Source organism: Ahaetulla prasina, chromosome 1, assembly GCF_028640845.1.
Source record: "Ahaetulla prasina isolate Xishuangbanna chromosome 1, ASM2864084v1, whole genome shotgun sequence".
Classification (NCBI taxonomy): domain Eukaryota; kingdom Metazoa; phylum Chordata; class Lepidosauria; order Squamata; family Colubridae; genus Ahaetulla; species Ahaetulla prasina.
In genome coordinates, this window is record NC_080539.1 from 252,568,706 (window position 1) to 252,586,899 (window position 18,194).

General features: G+C 39.4%; 1 protein-coding gene across 1 annotated transcript in view; it reads right to left on the minus strand.

The window, feature by feature from the left end:
- The window catches only part of MARCHF4 (membrane associated ring-CH-type finger 4), a 162,134-nt gene extending 145,158 nt beyond the window's left edge, over positions 1–16,976 (minus strand). Inside the window, exon 1 of the mRNA XM_058195986.1 lies at positions 16,461–16,976. Within this exon, the coding sequence (XP_058051969.1) occupies positions 16,461–16,976 (516 nt within the window). The remainder of the gene's footprint in view (positions 1–16,460) is intronic.
- Positions 16,977–18,194: the final 1,218 nt, after the last annotated feature.

Consider the following 18,194-nt stretch of genomic DNA (forward strand, 5'->3'; position numbering starts at 1 on the left):
ATCTATTAAAATAAAATGCAATATTTAAAAAGAAAAATAGAAAAAGATATTTGGGAACGCAAGCAAAGAATCAGTCTACAGCTCTTTAAAGCAGCTATGTTTTTCCTCAGAATGATGTAGCCATCTTCTGCAAGTACTATGAGATCCTGGAAAATGATGCAGCTTTTTAAAAACATTACACCCAGAATCTGACTTTGTATTACCCATCCCTTCTGAGGTACCTATTTCCAAATGTTCCTAAAGCACAGATGCAGTACTTGGATATTGATCCTTCATTCACTTAGTTATGTAATAGCTTTTAACTGCTTAGGGAAAGGAAAACTCAAAGCAACATTATAGGCTGGTGTCAGGCAAGGGTAGTAAAGATCTCTCTCTCTCTCTCTTTTCTTATTCATTTTACCCAACATTGTCTTTAGTTGGAGCCACTAGCTTACACATAAAAGCTTTAAACCCATGTGCAGAGCTTATGATACAAACAAGTCAGTAGCTTCAAGCCTGGCATATTTTTCAACTGTCATAAAGCTTAAAATCTCTACAAAATTCTTGGCTCGTTATATAATAATTCCTTTAAAAGACAGATTAGGAAGAAACAGCCAGAAATCTTATTTGGGTTGTTTATAAAGGATAGCAAAACAAGATTGCATCTTTTTCTGTCAACCTTTTCCATGGATAGATGGACTTTCCTTCTTGAAAATTTGCATTTCTAATCAAGAATGCTGGTCTTTTCTTTCAACCTTACTTTTTTCTTTACAACTATCAATCTCTCAATGGGAAGAGGAAGGAGGAACAAATAAATCCAACCTTTCTTTATTTTCTAATAAAGCCTTGTTATATAACAAAGCTCTTTCTTTGTCGAAGGAGCTTTAGAAATAAAAAGCTTGCGGGGGTTTTTTTTTTTGTTGTTGTTGAGAGAAGTTTACCTAATAAATAGCAACATGTGATAAGGCTTTGTTAGTATATTTATATTAGGAATATAATGCCATGGAATTAGGGGTGAAATCCAGCAGGTTCTGAAGAACCAGTAGCAGAAATTTTGAGTAGTTCAGAGAACCAGCAAATACTACCTCTGGATGGCCCCAGAGTGTGGTGGGAATGGAGATTTTGCAACATCCTTCCCCCAGGAGTGGGGAGGGAATGGGGATTTTGCAGTCTCCTTCCCCTGGAGTGTGGTGGGAATCGAGAGTTTGCAGTATCCTTCCCCTGCCACACTCACCAAGCCATGCCTACCAAGCCAAATGCCACAGAACTGGTGGTAAAATATTTGGATTTCACCACTGCATGAAATATTATATTTCAGTTACAGATATTTACTTTAAATCTCTTCATCAACATATCATCTTATTTGTTTGAGATTATAATTTCTTATATATATATATATATATATATATATATATATATATATATATATATATATATATATATATATATATATGTAGGTCTTGGTTATTCGGGTTTTCTCCGCGTAAAATTGGAAGTGTCTTGGCGACGTTTGACGAAATCTCCTTCGTCATCTTCAGGCTTCAGCCTCGTGCTTCTGGGAGCAATGTGTGATTGCAGCTGTTTCTTCCTTTTAGTGGGGGTTTTGAACTGATTGGGTGGGAGCTTGGCTGTGCTCTGATTGGATGGGGTTTTTTTTGTTGTTGTTGAGAGAAGTTTACCTAATAAATAGCAACATGTGATAAGGCTTTGTTAGTATATTTATATTAGGAATATAATGCCATGGAATTAGGGGTGAAATCCAGCAGGTTCTGAAGAACCAGTAGCAGAAATTTTGAGTAGTTCAGAGAACCAGCAAATACTACCTCTGGATGGCCCCAGAGTGTGGTGGGAATGGAGATTTTGCAACATCCTTCCCCCAGGAGTGGGGAGGGAATGGGGATTTTGCAGTCTCCTTCCCCTGGAGTGTGGTGGGAATCGAGAGTTTGCAGTATCCTTCCCCTGCCACACTCACCAAGCCATGCCTACCAAGCCAAATGCCACAGAACTGGTGGTAAAATATTTGGATTTCACCACTGCATGAAATATTATATTTCAGTTACAGATATTTACTTTAAATCTCTTCATCAACATATCATCTTATTTGTTTGAGATTATAATTTCTTATATATATATATATATATATATATATATATATATATATATATATATATATATATATGTATGTAGGTCTTGGTTATTCGGGTTTTCTCCGCGTAAAATTGGAAGTGTCTTGGCGACGTTTCGACGAAGTCTCATTCGTCATCTTCAGGCTTCAGCTTCGTGCTTCTGGGAGCAATGTGTGATCGCAGCTGTTTCTTCCTTTTAACTGCTAGTGGGGGTTTGAACTGATTGGGTGGGAGCTTGGCTGTGCTCTGATTGGATGGGGGTTTTTTTGTGCTCTGATTGGCTGGGGGTGTGTCCTGTTTGGGTGGGGGCTTGGTTGTGCTCAGATTTGTCTGAGTTGCAGGGGGATTTGATCACACATTGCTCCCAGAAGCACGAAGCTGAAGCCTGAAGATGACGAATGGGGACAAGGGGAACGCCACGGTGGTTATGAACACATCTGACTACCAAACCAAATTAACCAACCTACTCCAAGACCCTGCATACAAGCCCCTAAAAACAGACCCCACCACCTACCTAGAAAAAACCACTAGATCCAAAATAAAAGCCTCCCCCATCAGCGAAGAAATCCAACAAAGAATCATTCCCAGAGAGAAATCATCCAGATGCCCTAAGCTCTACGGCCTCCCCAAGATACACAAAGAAGGAACCCCACTCAGACCCATAGTCAGCTCCATAGGCTCACCTCTACAAAACCTAGCCAAATTTCTCGCCAAACAACTACAGCCCTATGCAGAATCCATCGCCTCACACGTAAAAACTCATTCCAGTTCATAGAGATCATAAAGAAACAAAACTTACAGCCCAGCGACCTACTCGTGAGCTTTGATGTCATATCCTCTTCACCCAAGTGCCAATCAAAGAAGCCTTGACAGCTATCCAAAACAAATATAACCCCCAAGCACATCCTAGATCTGACCAACCACTGCCTATCCAACACATACTTCATCTATAACGGACAAAAATACAAACAAATAGAAGGCACCCATGGGATCACCCTCTCACCTGTCATTGCCAACCTCTACATGGAACACTTTGAAACCCAAGCACTAGAAAAATCTGATCACAAACCCAAACTCTGGCTCAGATACGTAGACGACACCTTCATAATCTGGCCACACGGAAAGAAAAACTTGAAAACTTCCTCACACACCTCAATAGCCTACACCCCAAAATACAGTTCACCATGGAAACAGAAGTTAACAACCAACTTCCTTCCTAGATGTCTTAGTCTACAAGAAACCCAATGGCTCCCTAGGACACACCATCTACCAGAAGAAAACACACACAAACCGCTATCTGCATGCACTCACACCACCACCCAGCACAGATCAACTCCGTAGCCAAGACACTCATCTCTAGAACAAAATGCTTAGCTGACGAACAACACCTAAAACCGAACTACACACTCTCACAAACGTACTAACATCCAATGGATTCCAGAGAAATAAGATTACCAAACTAATCCAAAAGAACCCCCACTAAAACCCAAGACAGAGAGCAAGAAAATGGCACAGCCCTCCTCCCATATATAAAAGGCACCACAGACAGAATCAGCAAGATCCTCCACAAACATAACATCAAGACAGCATTCTGCACAAACCAAAAAATATCCACCATCCTAAGAAACCCCAAAGACAAAATCGAGTTAGAAAATCAAGGAGTATATGAAATCCCATGCACCGCCTGCCCCACCACATACATTGGACAAACCAACAGAAGAATAAGTGCACGCATTGAAGAACACAAGAACTCATTCAAAAAAGAGGAACCAACTTCTTCCCTGGTCCAACACTTTAAAGTCACAGGACACGATATTGACTTTAAAAAGACCAGAACTATCGCCAAAACTGAACACTTTAACAACAGAATAATCAGAGAAGCCATCGAGATAGAAAAACGCCCACACAGCATGAACAAACGAGATGATACCTCCGCCTACCAGCCATTTGGAAACCTGCCCTTATTGACAAAGCGTGTCCCTAACACGAGGAATGACACCAGACCCACACTCACGAGGTCCACACAGGATGTCACCACCACATCCACCCAGAAAGCAGACCCAAACCCACACTGATCAGGAAGCACGACCAAGGACCAGAAGCCAGACCGCAGCTGCAACATTAGCCATTTCAAACCCCTCCAATCCATACATGCAGCAGACTGACACCCACTACGAAGATGTAGCACGACCACGAACACGAAGCCAAACAGCAGCAGTGCAGCTCACCAGCTCAAATCCCCCTGCAACTCAGACTAATTTGAGCACAACCAAGCCCCCACCCAAACAGGACACACACCCATCCAATCAGAGCACAAAAAAACCCCCATCCAATCAGAGCACAGCCAAGCTCCCACCCAATCAGTTCAAACCCCACTAGCAGTTAAAAGGAAGAAACAGCTGCAATCACACATTGCTCCCAGAAGCACGAAGCTGAAGCCTGAAGATGACGAATGAGACTTAAACGTCGCCAAGACACTTCCAATTTTACGCGGGAGAAAACACGAATAACCAAAGACATATATATATATATATATATATATATATATATATATATATATTTGTTTGCTTTCTGAGGTTTTCGCGGGTGTTTGTATGTAGGTCTTTGGTTATTCGGGTACGAAGCTGAAGTCTGAAGATGACGAATGAGACTTCGTCGAAACATTGCCAAGACACTTCCAATTTTACGCGGGAGAAAACCCAAATAACCAAAGATATATATATATATATATATATATATATATATATATATATATATATATGTATGTATGTATGTATGTATGTATGTATGTATGTATGTATGTATGTTTTTCAAATCTTACTCACCAACTGTCACATAAATCACAATACATATAACTAAGAACAGGCTCATGCTTTACAATCAGTACATTCCATCCCAATACACAAACAAATGATTGCTTTATTTCAGAGAAGATTGCCACAGAGAAGATCGAAGGGCTGTTATTCAATTATATTACACATCTGTAGGCTACACTAGGGAGAACTTTCCATACTGTTGAATCTACAACCATTAAAGTGCTGCTCAGTTGCAACAGCTCTCTTGAGCTGTGCATTTTTAACGGGATGTCATCCCTTGATCTGAGAGCAATGAAAAATTCCTTCAAGGAGAAGTATCTGGGCTAGTTAGGAGTTTCAAAGCTTGACCCAGTCACTTGTGTTCTCAATATAAGTCTATTTGACTGGGATAAGTTTTTAAAACTCCTTAAAACACCCACCTGCATGTTTTAATGTGACAGAACAGTTTCTGAGGACAAATTTGTTGAAATAATGGTACTCACTCTTCAGTAGAGGATTAGCTTTTCTTAAAAAAAGTGTTCTTTCTGTTGTGGACTGTACACATATGCACACATACACACACACTTTCTAAACACATGAAAGCATAATAAAATTCCACGAGGTGTCACTTATCTTGGACAAGGCTTTGTGTGTGTGTTTTTTCTTTAAATGCAGTGATATGTATATGTATATTCAATAGGGTGGTGATATAGTGGTGAAGATGCTTACTTCCCACTCGGAAGGTTGAGAGTTCAGTCCTGGGTAGCCGCAGATGTTTCTCTCTCAGGGCGCAGAGAAAATATATCTGCTGCAAACTCCATATGGTGTCAGGAAGGACATCTGGCCAGTAAACATTCAGCTCCAGCCAGTTACCTTGACTCTATCACAAATTAAGGGATTACAAGGTCATAAAAAGGAAGATTATATGTATATGTACACTTCCATTGTTTTAAGATATTTTGCTTGAGCTATCGGTATAGAAACTATCATCTCAAAAATCTGTACATCAATAATCATATATCTCCAGTTAACTTCCTGGTCATGTGAATCCTCATTCTATTTCCGTACATAGATTAGCTTCAGAAGTGCTATCAGGAGTTCTCAGTGCCCACTCCCAACAACATAGCAGATACCACCATTAAGATTCCCTCCAAAAGACCCTAAGTGTCACAGGTGTGTGATTGTGTAGCATCTTCAAAGACTTATTCACTGAATAGAATCTTATTCTACTATTTGTTGCTGTCAAAATTAAATTAGGACCAGCATCACCATTAGTTAAGATAAAGCAATAGCAGTAGCACTTAGACTTATAAACTGCTTCACAATGCTTTACAGACCTCTCTAAGTGGTTTACAGAGTCAGCATATTGCCCCTAACAATCTGGCTCCTCATTTTACCAACCTCGGAAGGATGGATGAGTCAACCTTGAGCTGGTGAGACTCGAACTGCCGAACTGCTGGCAGCTGGCAGTCAGCAGAAGGCGCCTGCAGTATTGCATTCTAACCACTGCGCCACCATGGCTCAAAAGCAGTTAGAACTGGCAAGTGCTTTTGATGCCATGAAATAAAAATATAAATGGTTGGTTTTTTTCATTTGTCGTTCTTGGATTTTTACTGTCAGGGATTAGGAAAAATACCTGTGGGATTTTCTGTCTCGTTATGCCAAATTAACTCAGCTCACCTTGGATACTAAGAAGCTGTTTCTGTAGAAACATTGGACTGCAAATTAGCTAGCCACATTTCAGTTTGGCATGTTGTACAAACCCAAGGTATTTAATTAGTTTATGGTTTAGTGTAATTAGGTTAAAATTAGTTTAGTTTAGTGTATCAGGAGAAGCTAGAAATAGGAATTACTGTAATCATGCAAGGTGTGATTATAATGACCCTGGATAAACATGCTGTTATAAATATAAACAAGAGTTTTGATTTGGGAGTTTATTTCATCATATCAGACCCCCAAATATTCTTGGATAACCTCTGTTAAAGCCAGAGGGCCTTTCACCTTCCGCTGCTTTCTACTCATCCTTGAACCAGCAGGAAACAAGACCTGCATGAAATTGGCTGCTCCACTGCTGATTTTCATTCCGTATCTGCTGCATCTAATCTGAATGATGCTGTCCTGATTGTCCACGTGCAAAGGATTGTAAGCAAAGCAACCGGTTGATTCCTCTGGCTTTGCTGTCCTTTTTTCAGCAACTCATTAGCCCATAGGAAAAGTAGCTGCCAATGCCTGCAGCAAGAATGAGGCTGGACTGGCAGCAGGGGTCTGCCCATCTTTTTTTTTTTTTTGGCTCCACCCTGTGCCTTTCTTCCAATACAGGTGGTCTTCAACTTATGACCACAGTTGAGTCCAAAAATTTTCCCTACTAAGCAACATGGAGTTTTGCCCCATTTTACAACTTTTCTTGCCACACTTATTAAGTGAATCACTGCAGTTGTGAACTTGGTAACACGCTTGTTAAGAGAATCTGGCTTCCCCCATTGACTTTCCTTGTCAGAAGGTTGCCAAAGGGGATCACAGGACGCAGGATAACATGACCCATCATAAATACATGCCAGTTGCCAAGTATCTGAATTATAATCATGTGACCACGGGGACAAGAATCATAAGTGTGCAGGAGTCGTTAAGTGTGAAAAATGATAATAAGTCAATTTTTTTCAGTGCCATCGTAACTTTGAACGGCCATTAAACAAATGGTTGTAAGTCAAGGACTACCTGTACCCCCTTTGGGTCATAACCCAAGTTGAATAAAGGTAAAAAAAAATGGAGTCACAAAGAATGCTGAGTCACAAGCAACCTTTTTGTTTAGGATTTCTTTTCCTTTTTTCCTCTTTTCCTTTCCTGTCCTGTCCTTTCTCAAACACTGGGTCCAATTTCTTCTATGGCCATTTGGAAGGGAGAGAATAAGAGAGTCTGATCAATTGCTTCACAATTTTAACCTTGTACAAGGTCAACAAAGTTTACAGAAATCAAACAGCTGCACTAACTTTCAGCTGAACGGTTGCAAATTCTGATAGGGGGGTGTTTACACTGATTAGCCATCAATTATTTCCACCATCCCACAGAGATATAAAAGGACAACATTCTCGTGTCGTGTCGGGCTACCCAGGATGACATGTATATGTGGTAGGGAACCATTCACACACGGCTAGAGCAGGGTTGCTAAACAAGAACCACGACCGCAGCAGCTCTATTGCTCTTACTGGTATCCAAAGGAGTATCAGCCATGGATGTGGTGTCCAATGCTTTCAGTGGCAGGATGGTGAGCAAGTTGGATGATTAGCACCTCTCCTACCCATCCCACCTATATTCTGGAAGATCTCACTAGCCAACCTCAGTGAATGGAGCCGAATCCAAATCTACAAATCTGTAATAGCTGAGAAAATGCTCAAAACTCTAAACTTTGCAATTTACCACATGAGGCTGATGCATAGGGAGCCAAGCAGTTCTTCAAGTTCTGACAGTTCCTCTTAGCTAGCCAAAATAGAAGGAAAAAGGATAATTCAATACACACACACCCCTATTTGTTTTTTGTTTTTTTGAATGGCTAGTGGCATTTGCCATCTAGGGATATGTGAGAAATCCTAGGTAAGCATACTGAAGAAGGAAACAAAGCAAGTGTATTTAGAATAGCCAGCAATTCTCAGAATGTCTGGTTTTTTCTTTATCATGACCCTTCAAAGAAAACCTGGCAGACTTCCTAACTTCATTTTTCTCCTCTTCCTCTCTATAAACAAACTAGTAAGACAAGATAAGGTGAAAGAGATTGACTGGCCCAAGTTCATTGTCACTAGACTTACACATCCCTTAACCTTGCTTAACTATGGCTCATTGAATACCACACAAATGGTTGAGTTTGTACAGTATGTTAAACCAAAAGTTATATCTGCCAAACATAATATTTGGGTTCACAGCACGTAGTAAGTCAAAGCTAAACAGTGACGTGATGGCTTAGTGTGACGGGTATAAAGGTAGGTATATGAGAATCAGAACTTGACTCTTTTTTGTCCAAGGTTAGAATGTTAGCATTTGCTCTTCATGACTTATTTAGAGACAGGATTGAGGTCTTGGTATTAATATCAGAACGAATAGGCAGACTCCTGCCTTGACTCCTATTTATGGAGGTCATTGTCTTATATAGTGAAGAGAGAGAAAATATCCCATGAGGTTCAGATAGAAAAGAGATAATAAATCAAAACTAAATTTGTCAATTTAGATAGAGGGCAGGGCCCAGCAAAGTCCAGGAAATTGAAAATCTAAGCAACCAATCAGCTTACCTCTCTCTCTCAGGTACATTTTAAGAAATAGAAGGGGAGACCAGTTCTACCATGGCTTTGCAGCCTTGGCTTCAGCAGGTGATAAATCAACCCAAGTCTGGAAGATAAGTTTAAGGAGATAAGTTTAAGATAAGTAAGCCGATAAGTTTAAGGAGTTGGGATCTTTTCTGTATTCTCTTCTCCTATTGTCTCCAATCTTCAATTAGTTTCTGAACCATAATCTCTATAATAAATAATTAGAACAGGTAGTCCTTGATTTACAACCATCCATTTAGTGACCCTTCAAAGTTATAACAGCACTGGAAAAAGTGACTTAACAATCAGACAACTATAGCAGCATCCCCAGAATCATGTGATCAAAAGTTGGGTACTTAGCAACCGGCATGTATTTACAAAGGTTTCAACATCCTGGGGTCATACGGTTATCATTTATGACCTTCCCAACTAGCTTCAAACAAGCAAAGATCATGGGGGAGCAGGATTCACTGAACGACTGCAATATTCACTGAACAACTGCGGTGATTTATTTAACTATGGCAAAAATGGTCATAAAATCAGACATAACTCATTTAACAAATACCTTGCTTTTTAGCAACAGAAATTCTGGTTCCAAATGTGGCTGTAAGTTGAGGGCTGCCTGTATCTTCTTCTGAAACCAGTAGTCTCATTCTGATGGGGAATGTTGCCTACCTGCATCCCAGCCACTTTGCTAGCTACAGAAGATCAAGAAGCAGACAGAGAAAAGAAACCTACATGTGTCTTTCTAATAAAAAGAAGGTGCAGAGAAGATTTCTTTTTTGCAAAAATTGTTGGTACCAATGACCCCCATTGAAATCCCTTACCCATCAAGGGAAAAAAGTGCAATAGTAAAAACTGTAATGCTTAGACACCCTCTGTATCTTTCCCCGTGCTCAAGAGAGAATCCAGAGGTCCAACCAACTACACACCTATGCATACGTGTGCAAAGGTCTGTGCCACTACAGTATGCAGTGCATCTAAGCTACACAGTTGTCTGTGTAAATTCCATTGTCTCATCTCTTCTCAGTAACAGCCACTTAAGTTTCAGGCAGAGATTTTTCCAAACATCGACTACTAGATTCATTGTTTTTAGCTAATGGTTTGCATGGAGGCTATGCGCATAAAAAATATACTTCGTTACCAAGCTACATAGATTCCTCTCCCTTTCCCTTCAGCCCTGCAGAAATCCTGCAAAGCTCTGCCATATGGCTGTATCTTCAGGAACTTACCTGGGTTCTGGAGAAGTTCCTGAACTTCTGGAGTTCCTGAAGTTCTGAAGAACCGGTAGCAGAAATTTTGAGTAGTTCAGAGAACCGGTAGTAAAAATTCTGACTGGCCCCACCCCCATCTATTCTCTGCCTCCCAAATCCCAGTTGATCAGGAGGAAATGGGGATTTTGCAGTAACCTTCCCCTGGATTGGGGAAGGAATGGAGATTTTACAGTATGCTTCCCCTGCCACGCCCACCAAGCCACACCACCAAGCCATGCAGACAGAACCGGTAGTAAAAAAATTTGAAACCCACCACTGGCTACACCAAACAAAAGAATCCCCTTGATGGATAAGCAGTCTTCAATTATAGCCATGGACTATAATTTAACGCAATGTGTAAATGGAATTCATGATAGTTTATTCAACAAAAACATGGTTAAAATCATGATTTAACAGAATGCAAAGAATTCCCCAACAACATTCAGAGAATCTTGCGTTGGTGTCTTGTGTTGTTCTACATGGGTTTTTGGAGACAGAAGTGTGCAGGTTCTTTTCAGATTTTTTTTTCCAGTTATAAGGCCCAGTCTACCCCAATGATACAAATTTGGAGGCACTATTAGAAAGGGTTTTTGTTTTTTTGTTTACACATTTCCATTTTGTGATAGAAACCATTTAGGATTTAGCATGACAAATCAATTCCTTACAGTGGGGAAGGAAACTGCTAAAATCTCAAATTTAATCTATTCTATGTCCAACTAAAATGTCTATATAACATCTGATAGAAATCTGTTGGCTGCTGCATTAACAATTAATAGGATTAACCTGTTCAAGTTCAGGCTAATTTTATGTGCTGCAGCTTGAAGAGCTTTCCTATCAAATACTATGTTTGCTATGCCTAAAATTGAGTTTGCCTATGGTATTAACAGCCCATGTTAAAGAAACTTTACCTAAAGCTAGTTATTCAAGAAGACTTTCATCAATTTCTGAATCAATCTATCTAAGATGCAATTCATTTCTTTTCTAAATACCAGCATTCTACTATCCCAGTGGGTCTTTTTTTAAAGATATTTTTGTCCTGCCTTTATTATTTTTATAAATAATTCAAGGCAATTATTTAGAAAAATAATAAAACAGGACAAAAAGTGTAGTAAACATATCTAACATATCATGATCCTCCCTTCTCCTATTTTCCCCAGGATAACAACCCTGTGAATGAGTTGAGCTAAGAGAGAGATTGGCCCAAAGTTACTCAGCTGGCTTTCATGTCTAAAATGGGACTAGAAATCCAAGTCTCCTGGATTCTAGTCTGTTGTCTTAACTACAAAAACAAATTGGTTTTTAACCTTTTTGTGTCAAAAATTCCTTTTAGAGACTGGTGAAATCTACAGTCTACAAATATACTGAAATTCATGGACCGAGACTATAGTTCAAAGACAGCTGATTATGCTCAAATTTAATGATCAAAATATGAAAAAATAACATGTAATATCATGATATGCTTCTTTATTAATCCATTAACTCAATAATAAGACAATACCATTTTTGTGAGGAGGGGTATTATAATTTCAGATAGTGAAATATCATTTTTGGAGAATAAAGGCCATAAGTTACTTCACTGCCAAATGCATTAGAATAGAATAGAATAGAATAGAATAGAATAGAATAGAATAGAATAGAATGGAATAGAATGGAATGGAAGGAAGGAAGGAAGGAAGGAAGGAAGGAAGGAAGGAAGGGAAGCGAAGAGAAGAGAAGAGAAGAGAAGAGAAGAGAAGAGAAGAGAATTTGTACCCTATGACTATCATTAAGTGTTGTAAATGTCGTACCTTGATGAAGGTATCTTTTCTTTTATGTACACTGAAAGCATATGCACCAAGACAAATTCCTCGTGCGTCCAATCACACTTGGCCAATATAAATTCTATTCTATTCTATTCTATTCTATTCTATTCTATTCTATTCTATTCTATTCTTGAATGAAAAGCTACATTTCAGCTAAAGGTTAGTGAAAATAGAGCTGGTTTTTTCCCCCCATCCAAGTTCATGGACCCCCTGGAATTTATCTATGAACTTTCAAGGGATCTGTGGCTCCCTGGTCAAGAACTTCTGTATTATTCCTTGTTTGGAAGCTAAACAACCTTTCTGGATTAGTGACACATTTAGAAGTCTTCTTTAATCCCTTGGATGATTTTTAACACATCTCGTAATCTTTTTACAAAGTGGGAGGGGGGAGGTAACATTGCCAAATAAAACTCTGGGATGCAGCCACCCAATAGTTTAATTTTCTAAGTGTGAGGCTAATACAAATCCAGAAGCATTATTAGTAATAAAGATGATACTAGTGAACTTGCCACACGCCAGCTTCCCACTGATTTTTTTTAATTAAAACAATGTAAGAAAAAGTACAAGGACAGGGAGTTTCATATATTTGATATGATACATTTATTATACCCCAGAGTTTTAACAAAATTATTTATCAGGAAAACTTTTTCTTAATCTACATACCATGTTTCTCTGAAAATAAGACCCTGTCTTATATTTTTCTGAACCCCGAAATAAGCACTTGGCCTTATTTTCAGGGAGGTCTTATTATTTTGGGGCGCATGGAGGAAACCAGAGGAAATGGCAGGGACCAGCTGCACATGTGTTTAAATATTTTCGGGGAGGGCTTATTTTAGTGCATGTGCTCAAAAGCCCGATTGGGTTTATTATCAGTGGATGTCTTATTTTAGAGGAAACAGGGTATTAGTCCGAACATCTGTATTTGGTTATTAGTCAATGTGTAAATTGTCTTACAAAGCTATTGGATGTGATTTGATAAAACAAAAAGACTTACTTGGCTTAGGGTTAAAAAAAAATCCACTGTACAAATGAATCTGTATAGAGGTGGGAAGCCTATGGCCCTTCTGGTGCTGCTGAACAACAATTCTCAGCATTCCTACATTTATCATGTTGCCTGAGATAATGTGAACTGTAGTTCAGCCATGACAGGAAAATGGTGAATTCCCTGTTTTGCTGTAAAATATAACTTCTCGATGACAAGGGTTATTTAGTAGTCAGCTGTTTTATGTAACATGAGCATCTATCAACTATTGTGCCTATTGCTGCATATTTGACTACTATATCTACTACTACTATTTACAAATAGTTATAAGCAGTAGTCCCCCACAACACTGAAAAAAGTTACTTACAACCAGTTTTCACACTTAACAGCCATTGCGGGTATCCAATGGCTGTTGTGGTCACATGATCACAATTTGAGGGCTTGGCAACCAATATGTATTTACAACTGTTGCAGCTTTCAGATTCGGGTTAATGTCAGGGTTCCAAGTAACAACCCCAATGAAAGAAAACTCTGAGGCTTGGATTTCCTCAAAGTTACTTTTTATTATAGGTGTCATATTGACACATCTGAGAAAACTCGAATCTGAAAGTTTCCAGGTTTCCCCTACCCAAGTGAAAGTTCAAGTCCCTGCCCAGCACCCTTATGTCCATCACATGGTCGAATCATCCACCATCCAAACTGAAGACACTCCCTAGTCATCCGACTCTAGGTGCCAGGGCAATGCCATTCTTGACTCTATGAGAAAGGAATGTTATTTTGACTACATACTACATATCATCCATACTCTATGCAATCCCCCCTCCCATTTTCCCACAGAAGAATATGTGGCAGGCTTGAAGGCCAAAATGTAAAAGATGGCTTCCAGGTCTGACAGGAGCATCCTAAGTTTGGATGATTGCCATTTGTGTCCTTCCCACACAACTTTCAACAAGCAGCATCAATGGGGAAAGCTGAATTCATTTAACAACCACACAATTCACTTAACGACTGTGGCAGAAAAAGTCATAAAATCTGATACAACTCATTTAACAACTATCTTTTTAGCAATGGAAATTGTGGTCCCAATGTGGTTGTGGGTCAGGGACTACCTTTATGTAGCTTAATTTGTTCTAATTATAATATATGGGGAAATGTTTTATAGCTAGTTCATTACCATTTTTAAGATATGAAAATCTATTAAGTAAACAAACACTCTGCTGATCCATCTACTTGTTAGAATTTTATAGAGCAAGGCTATAGTGAGCATCTATCACCTGAAACAGAATAAAGTCATTGCAACACAAGTTAATTCTTTCATGATTCAGACTGTCAATAATTGTATTCATTTTATGAAGTTGCATTGCTGCATTGCTAATTTTTACAACTTTTAAAATATCTTTGTTTATTTTTAAAATATGATATAAAATATTCAACAGGCACTCTTTACTAATAAAAAAACTGAAATTCAGTAAATTAACCCTGAAATACTGTCTAAGAACAGAGGAAAATTCAGGCTATTGCCATTCAAATACCCCCTGTCTTTTTGGAGTTCATCTCCATCTGTAGATTGTGTCTTACAAGTTTTTAAACAACTTTGGAAATCAACTCAGGAATATTACAATATATAATCCTTCATGATCAGAGAAACATCCCTGTTAATACAAAATAAAAGAAAGTAAAGAATGACTCCATGATACAACAGGCTCCATTGATTTCAAGAATTCTTATGCAAGTATGTGTCAGATTGCCAACAACGTATACGGTGTAACAAAAAAATCTCCTACATAGAGCACTTTGAAATTCAATAGAAATTGCACAGATATATGAATCTCCCTAGACTATAGATCTCTGATTGTAAGCTCTGATACCTGATATGAAAATTGGGAGCTTCTTTTGCACAATCTTAATTATTCATAATTTTTGAAAACATACCTCCTAAATATTTAATAGTTTTCATTAATTTTCTTTTTATAGAATGTTTATTTGGCTATTTGTTTTTATTTTACTTTGTAGACTTCAAATATGGGTTAAAGGGGAATTGATTATTGTTGAAATGCAGACTTTCCGTGCTTTCTTTTTTAGCATTTAAACAGTTATTAGGTATTCTATTCTGATCAATTAACTGAACAACAAGAGATGTAAATTTATAGTTGATGATTAGAAACATTATATGTCATTCTGGACAGATTTCCAACTCATGAAATGGCATGCTGTTTGTAATTGTTTCAGTACAGTTAGGAGTAGCATGAAAACCGCGCCTTTCTCCATCAAGATACACATCCATCAGTTCAGTAAAAGTTATGGAAATATCCAGACACAACATGAAAATAGCAACCAGAAGACACAAATAGGATTTAAATTGGAATGATGCTTGGTTATATCCAAGGGAGTTCAGAGTTGAAATAAAGTTGATATTTTTATATCATTGATCTAGAGAGATAATACAAGCATATTAACTTTTAAAAAGGGGTATTTTAAACTTCTTACAATAAAGGGTATCAGTATGCAAAAAAATCCACAAAAGAATAGGCCTTTTCTTTCACCGAGACCTGTCAGAGGGAAGTACACCCCTTAACTTGCTGTGAACTAGCATTGATTTTTTTTTTCTTCCACTACCCTCCAGTTGTATAGGAATAGATCTGCTATCATCCCCTGGCAGCATTTTGAAGGTTGTGGATAATGGATATCATAGACTAACACAACTTAAGTGAAAACACCAAGTGGAGGGAGAAGGAGAAGTGTAATGGAAAACTGAAGTAGAAGCGGAAGAGAACAAGTTCCATTACCAAATCACCTATCAAAATCGATCCCTTGTACTATAAGCTCCTTGACTTTATCTTTGTGTATATAGGCAATCACACAACTGCTTGGCCTTGGGGCTATAGCCTTCCTTCATTTGTACATGGGTGTCCTGAGCTTTTCCTGTTGCTATGCCATGGGCTTTTTCTTTCTATTTAAAAAGTTACAAGATGGGACATTTTGCCTCCTTGTTCTTTCTCCCCAAACTTTAGAGGACAGACAAGCTTGGCAATCCCCACCAGTTGGTGTCTTGATGTCAAAACCTTAAGGCAGCTTTGGGAAGGCATGAAGCTGGAGGTGTCCCAAGTGAAGTGGGGATGGAGGAAGAGAAAAGTAGAGAGAAGACTTCAGCTAGAAAGGTGTGAAGGTGCCAGCTCACACCTACTAGACAGACTTTACCCAGGACCTCACTGGTTTCATGTGTACACTCACCTGCTCTGGGCCCTGAAAGCAGATCCTGCAGAGAGGCGTTCTCATTCCACTATCCAAACTGCTCCCCAGCGAATACCCATCCTCCGCCTTCCCTTTGCAGAAGTCGTCGGAGGAGGCGCTGCTCATCACAGTCGTGGGAAGCTCTCCCTCTCCCCCAGGGCTTTCCCACTCTTCTTCGGGGGGGCTCGTGACACCCCCTCCTCCTCCTCCTCCTCCATCACCACCACCACCCCCGTCCGTCGGCGCTCTCCGAGGTGCCCATCGCCCTCCAGTAGTCAGCGTGTTGTTATTAGACGCCTGTAAACTCAAGGCTTGGTCTGTTCTGCTCATGGGAGGGAGAGGCAGCGGCGAGGGCGGAGGAGGGGCCGGGGGTCTCCGCAGAAGGAAGACCTTCAAGTCATTGAACAACATGCGGCAGCGGCACTTGAGGAGACCCTGATGGTGCAACATCTGTCTGGGGATCAACAGTCCAGAACAACAGTACCAGAAAACGATCACGCGAGTTGATATTAACATGTGCCTTCTCTTTCAGACAGTCGCGGGCAAGAAAAATGCGGACCGGTAGAGGGCGCACAAGAACAAGAGGGCTGAATTGGTTCACTTCCGCTTCCTTTCCCTTGGCTCCCACCGTACCCTCACCGAGACAGACTAGTTTGCTAACAAAAGTGGAAAATTGGCAGGATTTTTTTAATATATATTTCACAGCATGCGGGCAAAGATAATGACTTTTCTCCTCTTTCTCCCCAACTCTCTCCTTTTTAAAAAGCAAAGGATTAAATTTCAGTCTCCTTTCCACCCGCCTTTTTAAAAAATAAATAAATCCGAGAAATTTTTGGAACAAAAAGAAATAAAATAAAACAGGAACAAGCGTTCTACCCTGTACGTGCTGGGTAAGCTCGTTCAAAGAAATATCGAGAAGGGAACTGATAATTCCAGAAGCAGAAAGTGGATGAGAGAGAGAGAGAATTCAAGTCACTAGAAAGTGTGGAGAGAAGGGAGGAAACGGTTCCTTCAAAAGTATTTGACATATCAAATAATCTCCTTATTACTAGTTTTTAAACTTAGTAGGAACATTTAAAATGTGCTTTGGATAGAACAACAGTAAAGACGATAATTATTAAAATGCAAAAATAGTTTCTGTTGCTATCGCCATCATTAAGAATAGGAATATCAAAACTGGATTTCATTGACCCAAAGGGGAAAAAAGCACATTTTTCATGAAGAGAGGGAGAAACACATGCTTAATTTTAATTCCTCATAGGATGTTCCATTTACTACTTTATTAAAATATTCTGAATAGAAATAGAAAAAGTCCTGAACGGAAGTGAGTATTTAGAGGAGGTTAATTTTGACTCCCAAGACTGACTGGATTTTGCTTTACCTCCCGCGTTCGAGGAACTGTCTGGACCACACGCAACCACTGGGGGAAAAAACAAAAACCCAACAAAACAAAACCCGGAGATTGGGGAGGAGACCCAAAGCGGAGTTATTCCATAATTGTTTTCCGCCTTGGATTTGACACACATCCGTCGAGATCTAAGAGATCCTTTTGCATGAAATTGATTCAGCGAAACGTGGATCTTACATTGTCACGTTTCCTTTCCCCTTTTCACAAAACAGGAACGTCATCAAACGCAGTGACAGTCCTTACAGACCATTGTGGCTGACGCGGAAGAAAAGGTGCATTCAGCAGATGCAGGGATCTCCTTTTGATGAATAAGGCGCCGCTACAAC